At 42.1% G+C, this 25,279-nt stretch overlaps 1 protein-coding gene across 2 annotated transcripts in view; it reads right to left on the bottom strand.

Moving 5' to 3' along the window:
• The window catches only part of smc6 (structural maintenance of chromosomes 6), a 38,850-nt gene that overhangs the window by 9,440 nt on the left and 4,131 nt on the right, over nucleotides 1-25,279 (bottom strand). For both annotated transcript variants that reach the window (XM_029712845.1, XM_029712846.1), the window contains exons 9-17: nucleotides 24,449-24,568; nucleotides 24,197-24,292; nucleotides 22,428-22,574; nucleotides 22,053-22,141; nucleotides 19,834-20,004; nucleotides 18,690-18,868; nucleotides 18,283-18,484; nucleotides 13,190-13,304; nucleotides 5,830-5,990 (exon numbers count right to left, since the gene is read on the bottom strand). In XM_029712845.1, the coding sequence (XP_029568705.1) occupies nucleotides 5,830-5,990; nucleotides 13,190-13,304; nucleotides 18,283-18,484; nucleotides 18,690-18,868; nucleotides 19,834-20,004; nucleotides 22,053-22,141; nucleotides 22,428-22,574; nucleotides 24,197-24,292; nucleotides 24,449-24,568 (1,280 nt within the window). The remainder of the gene's footprint in view (nucleotides 1-5,829; nucleotides 5,991-13,189; nucleotides 13,305-18,282; nucleotides 18,485-18,689; nucleotides 18,869-19,833; nucleotides 20,005-22,052; nucleotides 22,142-22,427; nucleotides 22,575-24,196; nucleotides 24,293-24,448; nucleotides 24,569-25,279) is intronic.

Raw genomic sequence — 25,279 nt, 5'->3', positions numbered from 1 at the left:
TTAATATAATTTAATAACAAATGCACTTTCTACCGCATTGTATATGGTCCCTGTCCAAGGTTCTGAAACATGATAGTCAGCGCACTGTAGAGTTGGCACTTTCCCCTATGTTGCTATTGTGCAAAATAGCAAAATTACCCAGCATATTGGGATTGAGAACAATGCGGCGGAGGCAGCAGCAGAGATGAGGAAACAGCCCTTGCCTTAGCCTAATTATCCAAGAAAATTGAGGAGAGAGGAAACCAACTTAATTAGGTCTATAATCAAAAGCCTAACTGTTAAATGTGCCTGGCTTTACAAAACCATCCATATATATACACACACACGTATGTATACACACACACACACACACACACACACACACAGAGGTCGACCGATTATGATTTTTCAGCGCCGATACCGATAATTGGAGGACCAAAAAAAGCCGATACCGATTAAAATCGACCGATTTTTTACTATTTTTTTATTTGTAATAATGACAATTACAACAATACTGAATGAACACTTATTTTAACCTAATATAATACATAAATACTATCAATTTAGCCTCAAATAAATAATGAAACATGTTCAATTTGGTTTAAATAACGCAAAAACAAAAGTGTCGGAGAAGAAAGTAAAAGTGCAATATGTGCCATATAAAAAAGCTAACGTTTAAGTTCCTTGCTCAGAACATGGGAACATATGAAAGCTGGTGGTTCCTTTTAACATGAGTCTTCAATATTCCCAGGTAAGAAGTTTTAGGTTGTAGTTATTATAGGAATTATATGACTCTCTCTCTCTATACGATTTGTATTTCATATACCTTTGACTATTGGATGTTCTTATAGGCACTTTTAATATTGCCAGTGTAACAGTATAGCTTCCGTCCCTCTCCTCGCTCCTACCTGGGCTCGAACCAGGAACACATCGACAACAGCCACCCTCAAAACAGCATTACCCATGTAGAGCAAAGGGAACAACTACTCCAAGTCTCAGAGCGAGTGACGTTTGAAACGCTATTAGCGCGCACCCGCTAACTAGCTAGCCATTTCACATCGGTTACACCGATGTGAAATGGGAGTTGATAGGCTTGAAGTCATAAACAGCGCAATGCTTGAAGAATTGCGAAGAGCTGCTGGCAAAACGCACGAAGGTGCTGTTTGAATGAATGCTTACGAGCCTGCTGCTGCCTACCATCGCTCAGTCAGACTGCTCTATCAAATATCAAATCATAGACTTAATTATAACACAATAACACACAGAAATACGAGCCTTTGGTCATTAATATGGTCGAATCAGGAAACTATCATTTTGAAAACGAAATTCCGTATTTTATCTAACGAGTGGCATCCCTAAGTCTAAATATTCCTGTTACATTGCACAACCTTCAATGTTATGTCATGATTATGTACAATTCTGGCAAATTAATTACGGCCTTTGTTAGGAATAAATGGACTTCACACAGTCCGCAATGATATATATATATATACACATACACACACATACACACATACACACGTGCATACATACAGTTGAAGTCGGAAGTTTACATACACCTTAGCCAAATACATTTAAACTCAGTTTCACAATTCCAGATTTAATCCTAGTAAAAATTTAATTTTAGATCAGTTAGGATCACCACTTTATTTTAAGAATGTGAAATGTCAGAATAGTAGTAGAGAGAATGATTTATTTCAGCTTTTATTTCTTTCATCACATTCCCAGTGGGTCAGAAGTTTACATACACTCAATTAGTATTTGGTAGCATTGCCTTTAAATTGTTGAACTTGGGTCAAACATTTTGAGTGGCCTTCCACAAGCTTCCCACAATAAGTTGGGTGAATTTTGGCTCATTCCTCCTGACAGAGCTGGTGTATCTGAGTCAGGTTTGTAGACCTCCTTGCTCGCACATGCTTTTTCAGTTCTGCCCACCAATTTTCTATAGGATTGAGGTCAGGGCTTTGCGATGGCCACTCCAATACCATGACTTTGTTGTCCTTATTAAGCCATTTTGCCACAACTTTGGAAGTATTCTTTGGGTCAATGTCCATTTGTAAAACCCATTTGCGACCAAGCTTTAACTTCCTGACTGATGTTTTGAGATGTTGCTTCAATATATCCACATAATTTCCCCTCCTCATGATGCCATCTATTTTGTGAAGTGCACCAGTCCCTCCTGCAGCAAAGCACACCCACAACATGATGCTGCCACCCCCGTGCTTCACGGTTGGGATGGTGTTCTTCGGCTTGCAACCATCCTCCTTTTTCCTCCAAACATAATGATGGTCATTATGGCCAAACAGTTCTATTTTTGCTTCATCAGACCAGAGGACATTAATCCAAAAAGTACGATCTTTGTCCCCATGTGCAGTTGCAAACCGTAGTCTGCCTTTTTTATGGCGGTTTTGGAGTAGTGGCTTCTTCCTTGCTGAGCGGCCTTTCAGGTTATGTTGATATAGGACTTGTTTTACTGTGGATATAGATCATTTTGTACCCGTTTCCTCCAGCATCTTCACAAGGTCCTTTGCTGTTGTTCTGGGATTGATTTGCACTTTTCGCACCAAAGTACGTACATCTCTAGGAGACAGAATGCCTCTCCTTCCTGAGTGGTATGACGGCTGAGTGGTCCCATGGTGTTTATACTTGCGTACTATTGTTTGTACAGATGAACGTGGCACCTTCAGGCGTTTGGAAATTGCTCCCAAGGATGAACCAGACTTGTGGAGGTCTACAATTTTCATTCCTGAGGTCTTGGCTGATTTCTTCTGATTTTCCCATGATATCAAGCAGAGGCACTGAGTTTGAAGGTAGGCCTTGAAATACATCCACAGCTACATCTCCAATTGACTCAAATGATGACAAGCCTATGAGAAGCTTCTAAAGCCATGACATAATTTTCTGGAATTTTCCAGGCTGTTTAAAGGCACAGTCAACTTAGTGTATGTTAACTTCTGACCCACTGGAATTGTGATACAGTGAGTTACAAGTGAAATAATCTGTCTGTAAATAATTGTTGGAAGAATTACTTGTGTCATGCACAAAGTAGATGTCCTAACTGACTTGCCAAAATTATAGTTTGTTAAGAAGACATTTGTGGAGTGGTTGAACATGAGTTTTAATGACTCCAATCTAAGTGTATGTAAACTTCCGACTTCAACTGTATATATCTACAGAAATAAGACAGAAGCTGCTTCTGTTGTCTGTTTGAGTGTTTAATAGCCTACTGATTCAGTGAGCACCAAGCCTCATGCAACGGCAAAATGTTGGATAAAGCAAACACACAGATTCGGTTGTTTTTAATCATTTCTATTGTGTAATAAAGGCTTTACAATAGTAGGCCAGCATCCCGGAGTCGCCTCCTCACTGTTGACGTTGAGACTGGTGTTTTGCGGGAACTATTTAATGAAGCTGCCAGTTGAGGACTTGTGAGGTGTCTGTTTCTCAAACTAGACACTAATGTACTTGTCCTCTTGCTCAGTTGTGCACCGGGTCCTCCCACTCCTCTTTCTATTCTGGTTAGAGCCAGTTTGCGCTGTTCTGTGAAGGGAGTAGTACACAGTGTTGTATGAGATCTTCAGTTTCTTGGCAATTTCTCGCATGGAATAGCCTTCATTTCTCAGAACAAGAATAGACTGACGAGTTTCAGAAGAAAGGTCTTTGTTTCTGGCCATTTTGAGCCTGTTATCAAACCCACAAATGCTGATGCTCCAGATATTCAACTAGTCTAAAGATGGCCAGTTTTATTGCTTTTTTAAAAATCAGCACAACAGTTATCAACTGTGCTAACATAATTGCAAAAAGGGTTTTCTAATGATCAATTAGCCTTTTAACCTCTCTGGGACATGTGGGAGCGTCCCACCTCGACAACAGCCAGTGAAATTGCAGGGCGCCAAATTCAAAACAACAGAAATCTCATAATTAAAATTCCTCAAACATACAAGTATTATACACCATTTTAAAGCTTAACTTCTTGTTAATCCAGCCACAGTGTCTGATTTCAAAAAGGCTTTACGGCGAAAGCATACCATATGATTATGTTAGGTCAGTGCCTAGTCACAAAAAAAAACATACAGCCATTTTCCAGCCAAAGAGAGGAGTCACAAAAAGCAGAAATAGAGATAAAATTAATCACTAACCTTTGATGATCTTCATCAGATGGCACTCATAGGACTGTTACACAATACATGTATGTTTTGTTTGATAAAGTTCATATTTATACCCAAAAATCTCAGTTTACATTGGCGCATTATGTTCAGTAATGTTTTGCCTCTAAAACATCCAGTGATTTTGCAGGGAGCCACATCAATTTACAGATATACTCATCATAAACGTTGATATAAGATACAAGTGTTTTACATAGAATGAAAGATACACTTCTCCTTAATGCAACCGCTGTGTCAGATTTCAAAAAAGCTTTACGGCAAAAGCACACCATGCGATAATCTGAGTACAGCGCTCAGGCACCAAAACAAGCCATTCAGATACCCGCCATGTTGTGGAGTCAACAAAAGTCAGAAATAGCATTATAAATATTCACTTACCTTTGATGATCTTCATCGGAATGCACTCCCAGGAATCCCAGTTCCACAATAAATGTTAGTTTTGTTTCGATAAAGTCCATATTTATGTCCAAATACCTCATTTTCCCCCCCGCTCGTTCAGTTCACTATTCCAAATGCAGAAGGCGCATGCACTAAGTCCAGACGAAAAGTCAAAAAAGTTGCATTACAGTTTGTAGAAACATGTCAAACGATGTATAGAATCAATCTTTAGGATGTTTTTATCATAAATCTTCAATAATATTCCAACCGGACAATTCCTCTGTCTTTAGAAATGAAAAGGAACTCAGCTCGCTCTCACGGCCGTGCGCGTGACTGAGCTCATGGCATTTTTCCAGACACCTGGTTGAAACAGCTCTTATTCTCTCCCCATTCACAGTAGAAGCATGAAACAACGTTCTAAAGACTGTTGACATCTAGTGGAAGCCTTAGGACGTGCAATATGACCCCACAGACACTGTATAGTGGATAAGCAATCACTTGAAAAACTACAAACCTCAGATTTCCCACTTCCTGGTTGGATTTATCTCATTTTTTTGCCTGCCATATGAGTTCTGTTATACTCACAGACATCATTCAAACAGTTTTATAAACTTCAGAGTGTTTTCTATCCAAATCTACTAATAATATGCATATCCTAGCTTCTGGGCCTGAGTAGCAGGTAGTTTACTCTGGGCACATTATTCATCGAAGCTTCTCAATACTGCCCCCAGATCCCAAAGAAGTTAAAATGATAAACTTGGATTAGCTAACACAACGTGCCATTGGAACACAGGAGTGATGGTTGATGATAATGGGCCTCTGTACACCTATGTAGATATTCCATTAAAAATCAGCTGTTTCCAGCTACAATAGTCATTTACAACATTAACCATGTCTACACTGTATTTCTGATCAATTTAATGTTATTTTAAAATGGACAAAAAAATAGCTTTTCTTCGAAAAACCAGGACATTTCTAAGTGCCCCAAACTTATGAACAGTAGTGTATGTATGTGTGTGTCTTTCGGAGGGTAAAAAGCTGAAGTCAGATTTCCGTTGGACCTTGTGTGCAATTGACCAATAATGTGATCTTAATCTGGTACTTTCTGGTTAAATAAAATAAACAAATATTTACTGCTGATGTGTATCGGAGCAAGGTACTTTATAAGAGCACACCACAACAACCATACCAAAATAAATGTAATAAGAGTCCAGATTAATAAAATAGGTACTTTATAAGAGCACACCACAACAACCATACCAAAATAAACGTAATAAGAGTCCAGATTAATAAAATAGGTACTTGCCGAATTTCTGTTTCCAGATCTCCCCCGAGGTATTTGGCCATGCTGAAGTCTGGAGTGTAGTACCGGTTAGGGTAAACCTGGTCTCCCTCCACAGTGAAGGCCTCACGGCAGTTCCTTGGGGGTCGGCCTTGTTGCATCACTCTCCTGGCTGCATCCTTCTCCTGCAATCACAACCGGGACAAGAGACATTGGTAGCTGGGAACTTTATCATGTTTTTTATTTATTTATTTCACCTTTATTTAACCAGGTAGGCTAGTTGAGAACAAGTTCTCATTTGCAACTGCGACCTGGCCAAGATAACGCAAAGCAGTTCGACACATACAACAACACAGAGTTACACATGGAATAAACAAACATACAATCAATAATACAGTAGAAATAATCTGTCTGTAAACAATTGTTGGAAGAATTACTTGTGTTATGCACAAAGTAAGATGTCCTAACCGACTTGCCAAAACTATAGTTTGTTAACAAGAAATGTGTGGAGAGGTTGAAAAACAAGTTAATGACTCCAACATAAGTGTATCTAAACTTCCTACTTCAACTGTAGATGACAAAGTTACTTTTAGATTTGTATAATTTTTAATTTAGATAGAATTGTTATTAAATCAGATTACAATGATTTGAGATACGAAGACTTTATGAAACTGTTCCACGAAAACGTGCATATGAAAATCCTAACTGGCACGCAGATCGGTAGAAATGGCAAGATAAACTGGCACTCCAAATGGAAAAGGTTGCTGACCGCTGGTGTAGCCTATCACCGGTAACTTCGGGAGCGTAACAGCAAAATCTGCGAAGGCCAGCAGCAGCGGGAGGTGGTGGTTCGGGAACAGGGTTTTTAATCCTCTGGTTATGCTATCTTGATCTCTGTCTGCCTCGAGTCATTTGTATGTCTTAATTATTTAAATCACAGTGTGCTTAAAGCGTCGGACAAGCACAGTAGCCTACATATAGTTGATTGTCAAAACACTGTGTCTACACGGAAAAATATGTTTTAAAATTTCAACCAGTCGATATATATTTTTAGTCGGGGACAGCCCTACTATCCAGCAAGAAATGGGAAACATTTGCATGCAGCAAAGTCTACTGCCGATCTTAATCAAACTTCAGCTGCATACTATTCCCACCAGTGGCGGATTTAGGTATGGGCGACATGGGCAGACGCCCAAGGCGACATCTTGCCGGGGCGCCCGCACCCAAAAATTTGGAATGGTGACATTTGCGCAATCGGTTTTCTATTGCTAATTTGCATGTCACGTCAATGATATCATGTCACCATGTGGGACTGTGGGTCAATTAACCTTGTCGAAGTGGGGAGGGGGGTAGGTTGACCTCCGGTCTCCCCACTGGAAGCCCGAGGTAGGGGAAGCAGGGGAATCTATCAAATAGCGCACCTCTAACTTTGTACAGTACTAATGCAATTAGTAAAATCAGTCACATGGCAAAATGCTACCAAATAAACCACAATTCATTCATAATGCGAATTTATAGTTTCACAGACATATTGCTGCATTTTTTTCTGGTTTGTCCGAAATCATTAAGAATAATATAAAACCAGTCTACACACCACCAAGGTGAATTGGTTTAGTCTTGACCCTTGGTTGACAGTGTTGGGGGATGGGTAATGTATTGATGCTCGAGTGCCAAATCATCACAAATGGATAAGAAAAGGTCTAAGCCATCAGGTGCCCAGTTTAGGAAAAAGAGGAAAGAAGAGAAACACACAAAAGATAAAAGCTATGTCATCTCTTTGAGTATTATGCATGTAATGAAATAGGCTAGTATAACACTTACAGTGAGGGAAAAAAGTATTTGATCCCCTGCTGATTTTGTACGTTTGCCCACTGACAAAGAAATGATCAGTCTATAATTTTAATGGTAGGTTTATTTGAACAGTGAGAGACAGAATAACAACAAATTAATCCAGAAAACCGCATATCAAAAATGTTATAAATTAATTTGCATGTTAATGAGGGAAATAAGTATTTGACCCCCTCTCAATCAGAAAGATTTCTGGCTCCCAGGTGTCTTTTATACAGGTAACGAGCTGAGATTAGGATCACACTCTTAAAGGGAGTGCTCCTAATCTCAGCTTGTTACCTGTATAAAAGACACCTGTCCACAGAAGCAATCAATCAATCAGATTCCAAACTCTCCACCATGGCCAAGACCAAAGAGCTTTCCAAGGATGTCAGGGACAAGATTGTAGACCTACAAGGCTGGAATGGGCAACAAGACCATCGCCAAGCAGCTTGGTGAGAAGGTGACAACAGTTGATGTGATTATTCGCAAATGGAAGAAACACAAAAGAACTGTCAATCTCCTTCGGCCTGGGGCTCCATGCAAGGTCTCACCTCGTGGAGTTGCAATGATCATGAGAACGGTGAGGAATCAGCCCAGAACTACACGGGAGGATCTTGTCAATGATCTCAAGGCAGCTGGGACCATAGTCACCAAGAAAACAATTGGTAACACACTACGCCGTGAAGGACTGAAATCCTGCAGCGCCCGCAAGGTCCCCCTGCTCAAGAAAGCACATATACATGCCCGTCTGAAGTTTGCCAATGAACATCTGAATGATTCAGAGGACAACTGGGTGAAAGTGTTGTGGTCAGATGAGACCAAAATGAAGCTCTTTGGCATCAACTCAACTCGCCGTGTTTGGAGGAGGAATGCTGCCTATGACTCCAAGAACACCATCCCCACCGTCAAACATGGAGGTGGAAACATTATGCTTTGGGGGTGTTTTTCTGCTAAGGGGACAGGACAACTTCACCGCATTAAAGGGACGATGGACGGGGCCATGTACCGTCAAATCTTGGGTGAGTACCTCCTGCCCTCAGCCAGGGCATTGAAAATGGGTCGTGGATGGGTATTCCAGCATGACAATGACCCAAAACACACAGCCAAGGCAACAAAGGAGTGGCTCAAGAAGAAGCACATTAAGGTCCTGGAGTGGCCTAGCCAGTCTCCAGACCTTAATCCCATAGAAAATCTGTGGAGGGAGCTGAAGGTTCGAGTTGCCAAACGTCAGCCTCAAAACCTTAATGACTTGGAGAAGATCTGCAAAGAGGAGTGGGACAAAATCCCTCCTGAGATGTGTGCAAACCTGGTGGCCAACTACAATAAACGTCTGACCACTGTGATTGCCAACAAGGGTTTTGCCACCAAGTACTAAGTCATGTTTTGCAGAGGGGTCAAATACTTATTTCCCTCATTAAAATGCAAATCAATTTATAACATTTTTGACATACGTTTTTCTGGATTATTTTGTTGTTATTCTGTCTCTCACTGTTCAAATAAACCTACCATTAAAATTATAGACTGTTCATTTCTTTGTCAGTGGGCTAACATACAAAATCAGCAGGGGATCAAATACTTTTTTCCCCTCACTGTATGTTTGTTAGTCTATGTTGCTTGCTATGCTATTACACAGGGCGACAATATTCCGTTTTCTGTCCAACTACCTTACATAACATTGGATATCATTTCACACAGTTTCATCATGATAACGTGTAGCCTGCAACTAAATGATTACAACCTAACTAGCACATTATTGATTTGGTTAACTTTCATTGAGGTGACATCATAAAGGTTTTCTGTGATTGTATTGACTTGGTCCTGAGCTCAATAAGGGGAATTTCTAATGCTGTAGGCTAACTTAAAAGATGTCTATATTATGCTGATATTTTGTATCTTTTGTGATATATTGAGTCTTTTGGGGTGTCTTATGCCTAGGATTAGCCAAGGAGGTTGAATAGTTCATTTGGTTCCTATTCTGACAGTTTGATACATTGTGCATAATGACATGTATATTTAATTGTGCAACAAATGTATTGAGGGTGTTAGGCTCATATACTGTATTTCAATGCAAATTCAGGGGCACTTCTGAAATATTTTGTAACACCCTCTGGCACTGGCCAGGATGAGGAGCCATCCACCTCCTCAGCCACACAGACCTCTTCAGAAACCATCTCGGAGCCTCAGGATGAGGAGCCATCCACCTCCTCAGCCACACAGACCTCTTCAGAAACCATCTCGGAGCCTCAGGATGAGGAGCCATCCACCTCCTCAGCCACACAGACCTCTTCAGAAACCATCTCGGAGCCTCAGGATGAGGAGCCATCCACCTCCTCAGCCACACAGACCTCTTCAGAAACCATCTCGGAGCCTCAGGATGAGGAGCCATCCACCTCCTCAGCCCCACAGACCTCTTCAGAAACCATCTCGGAGCCTCAGGATGAGGAGCCATTTTCTTCCACTTCTCCCCGTCAGGATTCTTCAGGTGTGTTTGTGCACACGTACGTGTGTGTGTGTGTGTGTGTGTGTGTGTGTGTGTGTGTGTGTGTGTGTGTACACGCACATGTGTTTGTGTGTGCATCCCTGCATAACATAAAATAAATAATTTCCCTTTTGCAAAGTTTCCATATTGTGGGTAACAATGATGATTTTATTATTACTGGGTATGTGTGTGGGCTGTTCCACCAGTATAAATGCTGTGAATAACATGTGTAAACTAATGCCCATGTGCTCTCCATTAGAAATACCTGTAGAAGCATCCCCACCAAATCCTGCTGCTGAGGATGAACCACTGTCTACAGACCCTGTCTACAGACCCTGTCTACAGACCCTGCTGACTGGCCTTCAGTTCTGACTGACAGAATTCAGACACAACTAGTTTGCAGAGGACCAAGTGAGGCACCACCTAACTTTGTTTTCCTAAGGAATGAGAGTGATGGAAGAAGTTGTCACCACCAGTATTTCAGGAAGACCTTGGTGTGGTGAAAAAAATCCCTAGAAGTTGGTTGGTGTATTCTGAAAGAAACAACAGCCTCTTCTGCTTCTGCTGCAAACTCTTTTCTAAGAAGAAAATTAATTTAGCAAACTTAGGACTGACAGACTGGGAACATGTAAGTTCTTTGCTGACTTCACATGACAGCAGTCCAGAACACCAAAACTGCAACTTCATGAAAACATGGAAAGAACTGGCAATGAGGGTCAAAAAAGAGGAAACAATTGATAAGCATGAGATGGCACTTATGGAGGCTGAGAGGATAAGATGGAGAGGTGTTGACCCATCTGACTGCTATTGTGCAGTCTCTGGCAATTAGAAATCTGGCACTAAGGGGACACACAGGAACACTGTACTCTCCATCAAAATGGACATTTCCTCAAAAAGAGGTTAAACTGATGGCACAATTTGATCCAGTCATGAAAGAGCACCTTAACCGAGTCCAAAAAGGGACCTCAAGTCACACCACCAGCTACCTTGGCAACCAAATACAGAATGAACTCATTGATTTGTTGAGCAGCAAGGTCATTTCAATAACGGTGAGTGACATCAAGCTGGCAAAATTCTTCTCTATCATTCTAGATTGCACCTCAGATGTCAGCCACACTGAACAGTTGTCAGTTGTGATTAGAATTGTGTCACTGAAGGAGGAGCCCACATAAAGGAACATTTTATGGGGTTTTTGGAGGCAGACATTTGGCATCCCTGATTCACAAAAGATTAGGAGGCGCTAAAAATTCCTTTTGAGGACTGCAGAGGACAGTCTTATGATAATGGGGTCAACATGAGAGGCAAAAACAAAGGTGTCCAAGCCAGACTCCAGGAAATGAATCAAAGAGCTCTATTTGTGCCATGTGGGGCTCCCACATTGAACCTGGTTGTGGCTGATGCTGCTAAAAGTTCTGTCGACGCCACACGTTACTTTGGCATCTTACAAACTGTACACCTTGTTCTCAGGCTCCACACAGCGCTGGGCCATCCTGAAAAAACATGTGGACATCACTTTGAAGATGTGGACTGAGACAAGGTGGGAGAGTAAAGTTAAGAGTTCGAGCCACTGAGGTATCAGGCAGCAGCAGTGAGAGGCACTGATTGAGGTGAGGGATCAAACCAAAGACCCTGTGATACAGATTGAGGCCCAGTCCTTGTCAGAGGAGGTGGGATCATAATGCTTCAGCATCTGTACAGTGGTGTGGTATGACATCTGGAGCCAGATCCAACATGTGATCAAGCTAATACAGTCTCCCAGTATGCATGTGGATGTTGCAGTCAGTCTTCTCAGAAAGACAGAGAGAGGTCTCAGCAACTACAGGGCAACAGGCTTTATGACTGTACAAACGTCAGCCAAGGATATTTGCGAGGGTATGAATGTAGAGGCCGTTCTACAACAAAAAAATGCCCTTTTCATACGAATAATTTGATGAGCCTTTGAGTGATGCTCTGCAGAAGCTGGAGGTGACATTTTTCAATGTCGTTGTTGATGCTGCAACCTCAGCCCTTCAGGAAAGATTTTCCACACTGGAAAATGTGGGAGAGAAGTTTGGAGTGCTGTCAACCTTCCTAAGTCTCTTAAATGAGGAGCTGACAGAACAATGTGAGGCCCTTAATATGACACTGCACTATAAAGAACACTCAGACTTGGATGGCAGAGAGCTTGCACAGGAACTGAAGAACTTGCCATCGAAGACAGAATTGGTCTTACTCTTCCAGTGAACATAGCTGAAGCAGAACGGAGCTCTTCAAAGCTGAAGCTCATCAAATCCTACCTGAGGTCCACCATGTCACAGGAACACCTTAGTGGCCTTGCTGTCATCAGTATTAACTATGCAATTGCTGGGCAGATTTCTTATGATGATGTCATTGATGACTTTGCATCAAGGAAGGCAAGACAGGTCAAGTTTAGATGGCAGTTGTGTCATTTAGTTTGTGTGTTTCTTGTTTGAAGTGCAATAGTATAATAATCAGGTTCTCTTCTTTATAAGTGTGTTATTCTAATTGTGTATTTGTGTGATATAGGATTTGTGCAATTTAGTTTTATTTGTTTGTTTTTTGTTAGCAATAGGGTAATAGCGTAATAATTCGATTCTCTTTTTTATTTGTATTTATATGCTACAATTTGTTTCTATTGGTCTTTGTTACTTCTTTGTGATATTTATGAATCTTCTTTTTGTGTACATTGTTATAGTTTTAAGGGGGGGGTTTCGCCCAGGGAGCCATGATGATCTGGGGTCTGTTGCCTTTAGAGAAGTAGCGTGACATCAGATCCTGGAGGACGGCCTCGTCCTTGTAGTTGTCGCAGCAGAAGATCTTCATGAAGCTCCTCAAGCAGCTAAGGCAGGGTCCTTCGCCCAGGGAGCCATACAAGCTAGAACCACCACTGGTTCCCACTCTATGCAAGACAGCCTGATCAATTCCATGACGGTACAGTTAGAAACATGGTAAATGCTGTTGTTTCTATCTTCCAATTTACCTTTGTCGTATCATGCCTCAATGCAAACTCCTTCAAACAAACAGTTTGTTGGACTGCACATTCAACTAGGAGCTTAAATCAGGGAAGAAACTAACCTTGATTATGAGAATGGATTCTATGCCTCTCATGTCGATGAGACAGTTTGTGATGACTGGGTTGGCTATGCTCAGAGAGTCCAGTACTGAGGGGTATTCTGGGTGATTGACTCCCCTGAAACACAACCAAAAACAAATTAGCTTTACTGACAACAACAAAAAGTATAGATACAGTTTTTATGAACATCTAACAAAACAATTTAGTAACAATGAGACAATGTATTTATAAGTCCATACAGTTGCACTCTAATAATATCTGTAACTAAATATGGTCAAGGATCAAATACGGTCCATAGTAGCTACCGGTATTCAACAACAACATATAAATCCAAGATGGCGTAGCAGTTCAGACGTCCTGTCGTGTCTCGTGTATATATATATTTACATATTTTTTTCTTCACTTATCTTTTTACATTTTTTCATTCAAATACTCAACCTCAAAGCACTCTCTTGCAACCCGCCTCACCAATTTTAAAAAAACAAACAAAAAAAAAGTATTATTTACCTCATCTGAATTCCACAACAGAAGCTAGCCAGAGGTTAGCCATTTTCACTGGCTAACGTTGAAGTTCAGCTAGCCACGGTTAGCCGTCCTCAGCTGTCCATTAGCTCGAAAAGCTATCGCCAGTTTTTGTACAGCGCGACTCAGACCAGAGCATATCGGACCTATTCTCTCTCCTTTCCCCGATTTCTACCGCAGGCTCTGGACATTTACACCTGGATCTTGCAGCTAACTAGCTGCTACCTGAGTGACTATTGGCAACGTCGGTCACGGAATTAACACACATTATTGCGGAGCTGGCCAGCTAGCCAGCTGAGGAGTTCCGTCAGCCACTCGTGGGCTGTTCCTGAGCTAGCCAGCTGAAGTGTCTCCTGGGCTACAACTCACCTATCCTGACCCGTTTTACTGCCGATGCGGAGCCCCATCGGGTCTTCACGACTGGACCACCGACGTTATCTGCCCGAGGGAGTTATCCAACTGGCCCCTCCGTCGCGACGTAACCTGATCGCCCATCTGCGGCCGGCTAATCGTTAGCTGTCTTTTCGGCTGCGATCTGAATAGGTCTATCGGACACTTTTCTTGGGCCACTATAACTAACTATTTTGCCAACTTGGACAGGTCCCCCCTTCCACACGGAACCCCACTAACCCACAGACGGAAACGCACGAGGTGGCTAAAAACAGACCTCCCTCCCATCTTCCACCAGCTTGCTACCTATGGCCCGGCTAGCTGTCTGAATCTCACTGGACCCTCTGATCACTCGGCTAAGCATGCCTCTCCTTAATGTCAATATGCCTTGTCCATTGCTGTTCTGGTTAGTGTTTATTGGCTTATTTCACTGTAGAGCCTCTAGCCCTGCTCATTATACCTTATCCAACCTCTCAGTTCCTCCACCCACACATGCTATGACATCTTCTGGTTTCAATGATGTTTCTAGAGACAATATCTCTCTCATAATCACTAAATGCCTAGGTTTACCTCCTCTGTACTCACATCCCACCATACCTTTGTCTGTACATTATACCTTGAAGCTATTTTATCGCCCCCAGAAACCTGCTCCTTTTTCTCTCTATTCTGGACGTCACAGACGACCAATTCTTATAGCTTTTAGCCGTACCCTCATACTTATTCTTCTCTGCTCCTCTGGGGATGTAGAGGTGAATCCAGGCCCTGCAGTGCCTGGCTCCACTCCTACTCCCCAGGCACTCTCTTTTGATGACTTCTGTAACCGTAATAGCCTTGGTTTCATGCATGTTAACATTAGAAGCCTCCTCCCTAAGTTTGTTTTATTCACTGCTTTAGCACACTCTGCCAACCCGGATGTCCTAGCTGTGTCTGAATCTTGGCTTAGGAAGTCCACCAAAAACTGTGAAATCATCATCCCTAACTACAACGTTTTCAGACAAGATAGAACGACCAAAGGGGGCGGTGTTGCAATCTACTGCAGAGATAGCCTGCAGAGTTCTGTCCTGCTATCCAGGTCTGTACCCAAACAATTTGAACTTCTACTTCTAAAAATCCATCTCTCCAAAAACAAGTCTCTCACCGTTGCCGCCTGCTATAGACCCCCCTCGGCCCCTAGCTGTGCTCTGGACACCATATGTGAACTGATTGCCCCCCATCTATCTTCAGAGCTCGTGCTACTAGGCGACATAAACTGGGACATGCTTAACACCCCAGCCATTCTACAATCCAAGCTTGATGCCCTCAATCTCACACAAATTATTAATGAACCCACCAGGTACAACCCCAAAGCCGCAAACTCTGGCACCCTCATAGATATCATCCTAACCAATGTGCCCTCTAATTACACCTCTGCTGTTTTCAACCAAGATCTCAGCGATCACTGCCTCATTGCCTGCACCCGTAATGGGTCAGCGGTCAAACGACCTCCACTCATCACTGTCAAACGCTCCCTGAAACATTTCAACGAGCAAGCCTTTCTAATCGACCTGGCCCTGGTATCCTGGAAGGATATTGACCTCATCCCGTCAGTAGAGGATGCCTGGTTATATTTTAAAAATGCCTTCCTCACCATCTTAAATAAGCATGCCCCTTTCAAGAAATTTAGAACCAGGAACAGATATAGCCCTTGGTTCTCCCCAGACCTGACTGCCCTTAACCAACACAAAAATATCCTGTGGCGTTCTGCATTAGCATCGAACTGCCCCCGCGATATGCAACTTTTTAGGGAAGTTAGAAACCAATACACACAGGCAGTTAGAAACGCCAAGGCTAGCTTTTTCAAACAAAAATTTGCTTCGTGCAACTCCAACTCTAAAAAGTTCTGGGACATTGTAAAGTCCATGGAGAATAAGAACACCTCCTCCCAACTGCCCACTGCACTGAGGATAGGAAACTCTGTCACCACCAATAAGCCCACTATAATTGAGAATTTCAATAAGCATTTTTCTACGGCTGGCCATGCTTTCCACCTAACTACCCCTACTGCATTCAACAGCACTGCACCCCCCACAGCTACTCGCCCAAACCTCCCCCATTTCTCCTTCTCCCAAATCCATTCAGCTGATGTTCTGAAAGAGCTGCAAAATCTGGACCCCTACAAATCAGCTGGGCTTGACAATCTGGACCCTTTCTTTCTAAAATTATCTGCCGAAATTATTGCAACCCCTATTACTAGCCTGTTCAACCTCTCTTTCGTGTCGTCTGAGATTCCCATAGATTGGAAAGCAGCTGCTGTCATCCCCCTCTTCAAAGGAGGTGACACTCTTGACCCAAATTGCTACAGACCTATATCCATCCTACCCTGCCTTTCTAAGGTCTTCGAAAGCCAAGTCAACAAACAGATTACCGACTATTTCGAATCCCACCGCACCCTCTCCGCTATGCAATCTGGTTTCAGAGCTGGTCATGGGTGCACCTCAGCCACGCTCAAGGTCCTAAACGACATCGTAACCGCCATCGATAAGAAACAATACTGTGCTGCCGTATTCATTGACCTGGCCAAAGCTTTTGACTCTGTTAATCACCACATCCTCATCGGCAGACTTAGTAGCGTTGGTTTCTCAAACGATTGCGTCGCCTGGTTCACCAACTACTTCTCTGACAGAGTTCAGTGTGTCAAATCGGAGGGCCTACTGTCTGGACCTCTGGCAGTCTCTATGGGGGTACCACAGGGTTCAATTCTTGGGCCAACTCTTTTCTCTGTATACATAAATGATGTCGCTCTTGCTGCTGGTGAATCTCTGATCCACCTCTACGCAGACGACACCATTCTGTATACTTCTGGCCCTTCTTTGGACACTGTGTTAACAACCCTCCAGACGAGCTTCAATGCCATTCAACTCTCCTTCCGTGGCCTCCAACTGCTCCTAAACACAAGTAAAACTAAATGCATGCTCTTCAACCGATCGCTGCCTGCACCTGCCCGCCCATCCAGCATAACTTCTCTGGACGGTTCTAACTTAGAATTTGTGGACAACTACAAATACCTAGGTGTCTGGTTAGACTGTAAACTCTCCTTCCAGACTCACATCAATCATCTCCAATCCAAAGTGAAATCTAGAATTGGCTTCCTATTTCGCAACAAAGCATCCTTCACTCATGCTGCCAAACATACCCTCGTAAAACTGACCATCCTACCAATCCTCGACTTCGGCGATGTCATTTACAAAATAGCCTCCAATACCCTACTCAACAAGCTGGATGCAGTCTATCACAGTGCCATCCGTTTTGTCACCAAAGCCCCATATACAACCCACCACTACGATCTGTATGCTCTCGTTGGCTGGCCTTCACTTCATAATCGTCGCCAAACACATTGGCTCCAGGTCATCTACAAGACCCTGCTAGGTAAAGTCCCCCCTTATCTCCGCTCACTGGTCACCATAGCAGCACCCACCTGTAGCACGCGCTCCAGCAGGTATATCTCTCTGGTCACCCCTAAAGCCAACTCCTCCTTTGGTCGTCTCTCCTTCCAGTTCTCTGCTGCCAACGACTGGAACGAACTACAAAAATCTCTGAAATTGGAAACACTTATCTCCCTCACTAGCTTTAAGCACCAGCTGTCAGAGCAGCTCACAGATCACTGCACCTGTACATAGCCCATCTATAATTTAGCCCAAACTACTACCTCTTCCCCTACTGTATTTATTTATTTTGCTCCTTTGCACCATATTATTTATATTTGAACTTTGAACTTTCTTCAAACTACAAATCTACCATTCCAGTGTTTTTCTTGCTATACTTTATTTACTTTGCCACCATGGCATTTTTTTGCTTTTACCTCCCTTATCTCACATCATTTGCTCACATTGTATATAGTCTTATTTTTTTTTTCTACTGTATTATTGACTGTATGTTGTTTACTCCATGTGTAACTCTGTGTTGTTGTATGTTGTCGAACTGCTTTGCTTTATCTTGGCCAGGTCGCAATTGTAAATGAGAACTTGTTCTCAACTTGCCTACCTGGTTAAATAAAGGTGAAATAAATAAATAAAAAAATAAAAAAATAAAAAACAATATGTGGTACTGTCCCAAATGGCACCTTACTCCCTACATAGTGCACTACTATTGACAAGGGCCATGTAGGGAATATGTTGCCATTTCAGATGGAGCGACTGTGACTCACCGTCCTTGAACCCTGTAGACGGAGCCAGAGAAGGGGCTGACGATGATCTGGGGTCTGTTGCCTTTAGAGAAGTAGCGTGACATCAGATCCTGGAGGACGGCCTCGTCCTTGTAGTTGTCACAGCAGAAGGTCTTCATGAAGCTCCTCAAGCAGCTCTCCACTGCTACAGCTAAGGCAGGGTCCTTCAGGTTTATACATGCCCCTGAGGGGAAACCATGGATGGATGGATGGATGGATGGATGGATGGGTAGATGGATGAATGAACGAAAAGGAAAAACAGATTAATTAATGTTAAGTACATCTTTCTGAGGTTTCCCCGCAGGGGGTAATTAGGAAGACTATTGCACATGACCGTGCGATTCGGCCAGACCCCTATATGAAACCATAGAAGGTTGAGAACCACTGACCTATAGGGCCAAGAGGTTTCTTGGTAAAACGTCCTTGGATGTAAGCCTTGTCTATGGTGTCTAGCAGGTCAGGCATGTTATCTCCAAAGCGCTTCAGTTTGTTGGATCTACTGGCCAGGAGCTGGTTCTTCCTCTTCAGTTTGGCTTCCATCGACACCTGAATATTCTTCTCTTCCAACCTAGAGCATTCAATCAACACATGAGCATTACAGAAGTTTGAGTACTCATACTAAAAGAAGAACGTGAGAGCAAATGGTTGATGCAGAAAGTGGTGGTGATCACTTTGCTGAGGCCTATATGTGAGTCTTCCAGGCCACACCCTTCTCCAACACCAAGCTTCTCGGTCTCAACCACTGATGTATATAAGAACTGGAGACTGTGTCCAAGATGTCCGACCGTGGTTTCTGAGGTAATCTGCTCACGTTCGCATACACAGATTCATGGACCGTCCATATACGGGTTGCATCCGGTTTATACGGTTCAACATCACATGTGCACGAGCACTCAGTGTGCAGCGACGACATCATCCAAAAACATGGCACACATTGGATGAATATAAAATGTTAATATCATCGGCAAAGAGTGATAAAATAAAAAGGCTTCAGCGACAATTATATGAATAATTTATGGATGTTTTGTGCACAAAGTTGATGACTAAAGTGTCTTATTAGGAATGTCCAAATCTGACTTCTCTATGTGGTCGTGTACGGAAATGGTCATTCTGGGCCGGGCGTCAGTTAAACTGCAGTACCGAAGCAAAACTGTAGGAGCAGTCGAAACAGTGCTTCTAGACCAGAACCATGGCCCCTTAGGTCTCAACACCGTGAGGACGTGTAAAATTGATAATGGTCCGTAGGTATTTGATGTAGTACTTGTTTCATACTGTAGAAGAGTGCTACAGGTAGGAGAGCGCTACAGGTAGAAGAGCGCTACAGGTAGAAGAGCGCTACAGGTAGAAGAGCGCTACAGGTAGGAGAGCGCTACAGGTAGGAGAGCGCTACAGGTAGGAGAATGCAAACGGAATCCATCGGACTTAATCATTTAAAAATAACAGGTTTTTATCTAATCTTATCATACTGTACAAATTGATAAGACCACATTCTTGGAAGAGAAAGAAAATAGGCTTTGAATCGTTTTCCATTACCGTAGTTTGTCCAGCTCCTCCTTCCCTTTGAACAGCGCCTGTTGCCTGTCCTTGATCTCCTGATTCAGAGCGGTGCACTGCGTCTCATGCTTCTCCAACTGCGTCCTCAGACTGGAGATCTTCTGCAGTCTCTTGGTGTGCTCTGCCTCGGCCTTCTTGTTCTCACTCCCACTACAGGGTTACATCAAAAGATAATTTCAACAAAAGCTGAATGTATGCAAGGAAATCAAAACGACAGTAGTTATGTAACTAAAAAATGTGGACCAGACCACAATGCAATGACTATTCATGCTTACATAAATCAATGTGCGCAGTTAACAGTGTTGAGGAAGCTACTCTGAAAACATAGTTTATGAAGCTACCAATTACTTCACACTGGAAGAAGTTAACCTGTTGGGGCTAGGGGGCAGTATTTGCACGGCCGGATAAAAAAACGTACCCGATTTAAACTGGTTACTACTCTTGCCCAGAAACGAAAATATGCATATAATTAGTAGATTTGGATAGAAAACACTCTAAAGTTTCTAAAACTGTTTGAATGGTGTCTGTGAGTATAACATAACTCATATGGCAGGCCAAAACCTGAGAAGATTCCATACAGGAAGTGCCCTGTCTGACAATTTGTTATCCTTCTGTTGCATCTCTATCGAAAATACAGCATCTGTGCTGTTACGTGACATTTTGTAAGGCTTCCATTGGCTCTCAGAAGGCGCCAGAAAGTGTAATGGGGTGTCTGCTGTCTCTGGGCGAAGAACAGCAGGATAATTTGTTAGTGGTCAGCCTAGGAACAGTGAGACAGAGGCGCGTTCACGAGAATTCTCCATTTTTTTTTCTTTCAGCCTTTGAATGAATATAACGTCGCCCGGTTGGAATACTATCGCTATTTTATGAGAAAAATAGCATAAAAATTGATTTTAAACAGCGGTTGACATGCTTCGAAGTACGGTAATGGAATATTTTGTCACGAAATGCGCTCACGCATCACCCTTCGGATAGTGACTTGACCGCACAAACAAAACGGAGCTATTTGGATATAACTATGGATTATTTGGAACCAAAACAACATTTGTTGTTGAAGTAGAAGTCCTGGGAGTGCATTCTGACGAAGAACAGCAAAGGTAATCCAATTTTTCTTATAGTAAATCTGAGTTTGGTGAGGGCCAAACTTGGTGGGTGTCAAATTAGCTAGCCGTGATGGCCGGGCTATGTACTCAGAATATTGCAAAATGTGCTTTTGCCGAAAAGCTATTTTAAAATCTGACACCGCGATTGCATAAAGGAGTTCTGTATCTATAATTCTTAAAATAATTGTTATGTATTTTGTGAACGTTAATCATGAGTAATTTAGTAAATTCACCGGAAGTTTGCGGTGGGTATGCTAGTTCTGAACATCACATGCTAATGTAAAAAGCTGGTTTTTGATATAAATATGAACTTGATTGAACAAAACATGCATGTATTGTATAACATAATGTCCTAGGAGTGTCATCTGATGAAGATCATCAAAGGTTAGTGCTGCATTTAGCTGTGGTTTTGGTTTTTGTGACATATATGCTTGCTTTGAAAATGGCTGTGTGATTATTTTTGGCAGGGTACTCTCCTGACATAATCTAATGTTTCGCTTTCGCTGTAAAGCCTTTTTGAAATCGGACAATGTGGTTAGATTAACGAGAGTCTTGTCTTTAAAATGGTGTAAAATAGTCATGTTTGAGAAACTGAAGTTACAGCATTTTTTATGTATTTGTATTTCGCGCCACGCGATTCCACTGGCTGCCCAGGGAAGTTAAGAAAAATATAGTTTACTTAAGTTACTTTGAAAAAGCAGTTCACTACATCCAAACTACTTCGTGATAAATTCTTCTATTTAAATCTGAGATGTTATAAACCACAAATTGAAAGAACAGATGGATCTGGAGATGTTACCAGAATGTGTCATTTAGACTATTAAAACACAAAAACTGTTTCAAGTCAGAATTAGGAAGATGTGATACCCATACTTTCAGTTCTTTTTGGGAAAAAAAGTTCCAGTAGTTAGCTAGACCGCTACATGGCTAAAAAGTAATGAACTACTGAAAAACTAAATTAAAATCTAGGTAGTGTTAACTACCACCTAGCTACTCTAAAACGTAGTTCAATTACTACTATCCAACACTTGCAGTTAATCCTTTCACAGTATACTCTACCAAACATTGACTAACTATCACTCAAAAATCTCTCACATATTTTTCACTTTGTGAATTCTCTCGTGAAGAAGGGACTGTTCCTTCTCTGATTGCTTCAGTTTGTTCACAGCACGGAAGTACACCACCTACAATACAACAGCATTAAATACAGCTCAGACAAAGGTATTTCATTTCATCAAAGTGCTGCAAAACATGCAGAAAAAGTATCGGTAAGCAAGGATATTGGTGAGGAAAATGTACATTTCATGTTAGTCCTAAACAGCACCCTATTCCCTATGAAGTACACTACTTTGAACAGAGCCCTATGGGCCCTGGTCAACAATAGTGCACTACATAGGTAACAGGTGCCATTTGGGCCGTAAGCCTACATTTACTTCCTGGAATGGGATTGACCTCAACCCAGCCTCTTACCTCCTGCTCTTTCTGAGCTTTATTCTTTGACTTTACTTCTTCCTTTATCTTCCGACAGTCCTCTGACAGTGACTCCTCCTCTTCTTTCCGACTGTGAAGCCTGCTCTGGATCTCCTGCAATGTCTTTTCAGCTACTGTCACTTTATTCTGGAAGGGAAAGAGAGGAAAACATTAAAGGCCCAGTGCAGTGAAAAACTAGATTTTCATGTGTTTTATATGCATTTCCACACTATGAGGTTGAAATAATACTGTGAAAATAATGATATGCCCTTTTAGTGTAAGAGCTGTTTGAAAAGACCACCTGAAATTTCAGCATGTTTAGGTGGGATGGAGTTTTGGCCTTCCATGGTGACATCACCATGCAATAAATGAGTTAATAGACCAATAATAAAAAGAGTTCTGAACCTCTGTCAATAAGAGTTCCATTTCAGTTTTCCCCTCCCCACTCCGACAGTCCTAGCAAAATTCCTGCTTGAGAACATTTTTTTAAGCTAAGAATCTTTTTTACATTTTTTTTTTTTTTTTACATTCACAGCAAGGTACTTAAATTGTTACCCAGATATGATTACATATTGAGATAAAACTGTCTGCATTGGACATTTAATATATAACACAGGCAGGAATTCTAAGAAAATCATAAGAGTTTCTCCAATGGATTTCTCAACAGATCCAACTGACAACATACACTCATTCATTCATTCATTCATATATACACACACACACACAAAAGTATGTGGACACCCCTTCAAATTAGTAGATTCGGCTACTTCAGCCACACCCGTTGCTGACATATAAAATTGAGCACACATCCATGCAATCTCCATAGACAAACATTGGTCGTAAAATGGACTTACTGAAGAGCTCAGTGACTTTCAACATGGCATCGTTATAGGATGACACCTATCCAACAAGTCAGTTTGTAAAATTTCTGCCCTCCTAGAGCTGCCCCGTCAGCACAAGAACTGTTCGTCGAGAGCTTCATGAAATGGGTTTCCATGGCCGAGCAGCCCCACACAAGCCTAAGATCACCATGCGCAATGCCAAGTGTCAGCTGGTGTGGTGTAAAGCTTGCCACCTTTGACTCTGGAGCAGTAGAAACACATAGTCTGGAGTGATGAATCACGTTTCGCCATCTAGCAGTCCGACGGATGAATATCGGTTTGGCGGATGCCAGGAGTTCGCTACCTGTCCCAATGCATAGTGCCGACTGTAAAGTTTGATGGAGGAGGAATAATGATATGGGGCTGTTTTTCATGGTTCGGGCTAGGCCCCTTAGTTCCAGTGAAGGGAAATCTTAACGCTTCAGCACACAATGACATTCTAGACGATTCTGTGCTTCCAACTTTGTGGCCACTGTTTGGGGAAGGCCCTTTCCTGTTTCAACATGAGAATGCCCCCGCTGCAAAAAACAAGGTCTATACAGAAATGGTTTGTTGAGATCGGTGTGGAAGAGCTTGACTGGCCTGCATAAAGCCCTGACCTCAACCCCATCGAACGCCTTTGGGATGAATTGTAACGCCGACTGCGAGCCAGGCCTAATCGCCCAACATCAGTGCCCAGTCTCACTAATGCTCTCGTGGCTGAATGGAAGAAAGTCCCCGCAGCAATGTTCCAACATCTATTGGAAAGCCTTTCCAGAAGAGTGGAGGCTGTTAAAGGAGCAAAGGGGGGACCAGCTCCATATTAATACCCATGATTTTGGAATGAGATGTTCCGATGAGCAGGTGTCCACAAATTTTTGGTAATGTAGTGTACTTAGACAAATATACCTGACAGAGTTGAAGGTTTTCTTCGTGTTTGTGATTACGTTCCTCTGCGTCTATCTGTTCCTGTAGCTGTTGGACCAACCGCTCCTTTTCTCTCACCTGAAAGTAACAAAACAGAGGTGATATGACCATATTATTTTCTTGCAGAAAAGAATTTATGCAGTTTTTCGAAGAATTTCCAACACTTTTGAATGGCTTTGACTTAGCCCAAACTAAACAAAATGGTGAATGAGAAACAACCAGGGAAAGTCCTACCAAGCACCATGCCATCATCTTCTTGAGTTCCTCCAGAGTCTCCTTCATCTTACCAACAGATGACAGGTTTTCATACCTCTCCTTCTTCTGCAAAAACTCCTGCTTGAGATCCTTTAGACACTAAAAGCAAAAGTTAAACATGGTTAGAGTCTAACTTACTGTCCTATTTATATACTAACCAAAATTAGAAATGCAACATGTCAAGTGTTGGTGCCATGCTTCCTGAGTTGAAATAAAAGATCTCAGAAATGTTCCATACGGACAAAAAGCTTATTTCTCTAAAATGTTGTGCACAAATTTGTTTACATCCCTGTTAGTGAGCATTTCTCCTTGCCAAGATATGCCACACTGGTCCGCTGGATGGATTATCAAGAAGCTGATTAAACAGCATGATCATTACACAGGTGCACTTTGTGCTGGGGACAATAAAAGGTCACTCTAAAATGTGAAGTTTTGTCACACAACACAATGCCACAGATGTCTCAAGTTGAGCGAGTGTGCAATTGGCATGCTGACTGCAGGAATGTCCACCACAGCAGTTACCAGAAAATGTAAGGAAATGTGTCCCGCTGCATGAGGCAAATGGTGGACACACAAGATACTGACTGGTTTTTTTTTTAATCCACGCCCCTACCTTATTTTTTTAAGGTATCTGTAACCAACAGATGCATATCTTTATTCCAAGTCATGTGAAATCCATAGATTAGGGCCTAATGAATTTATTGTAATTGACTGATTTCCTTATATCAACTGTAACTCAGTAAAATCTTTTAAATTGTTTCATGTTGCATTTATATTTTTGTACAGGGTAATTTACTTGTAAACGTGTAC

This window comes from Salmo trutta, chromosome 25 (assembly GCF_901001165.1).
Source record: "Salmo trutta chromosome 25, fSalTru1.1, whole genome shotgun sequence".
Taxonomy (NCBI): Eukaryota; Metazoa; Chordata; class Actinopteri; order Salmoniformes; family Salmonidae; genus Salmo; species Salmo trutta.
The sequence above is the reverse complement of the archived record's forward strand: the minus strand, read 5'-3'. Positions and strand labels throughout refer to the sequence as shown.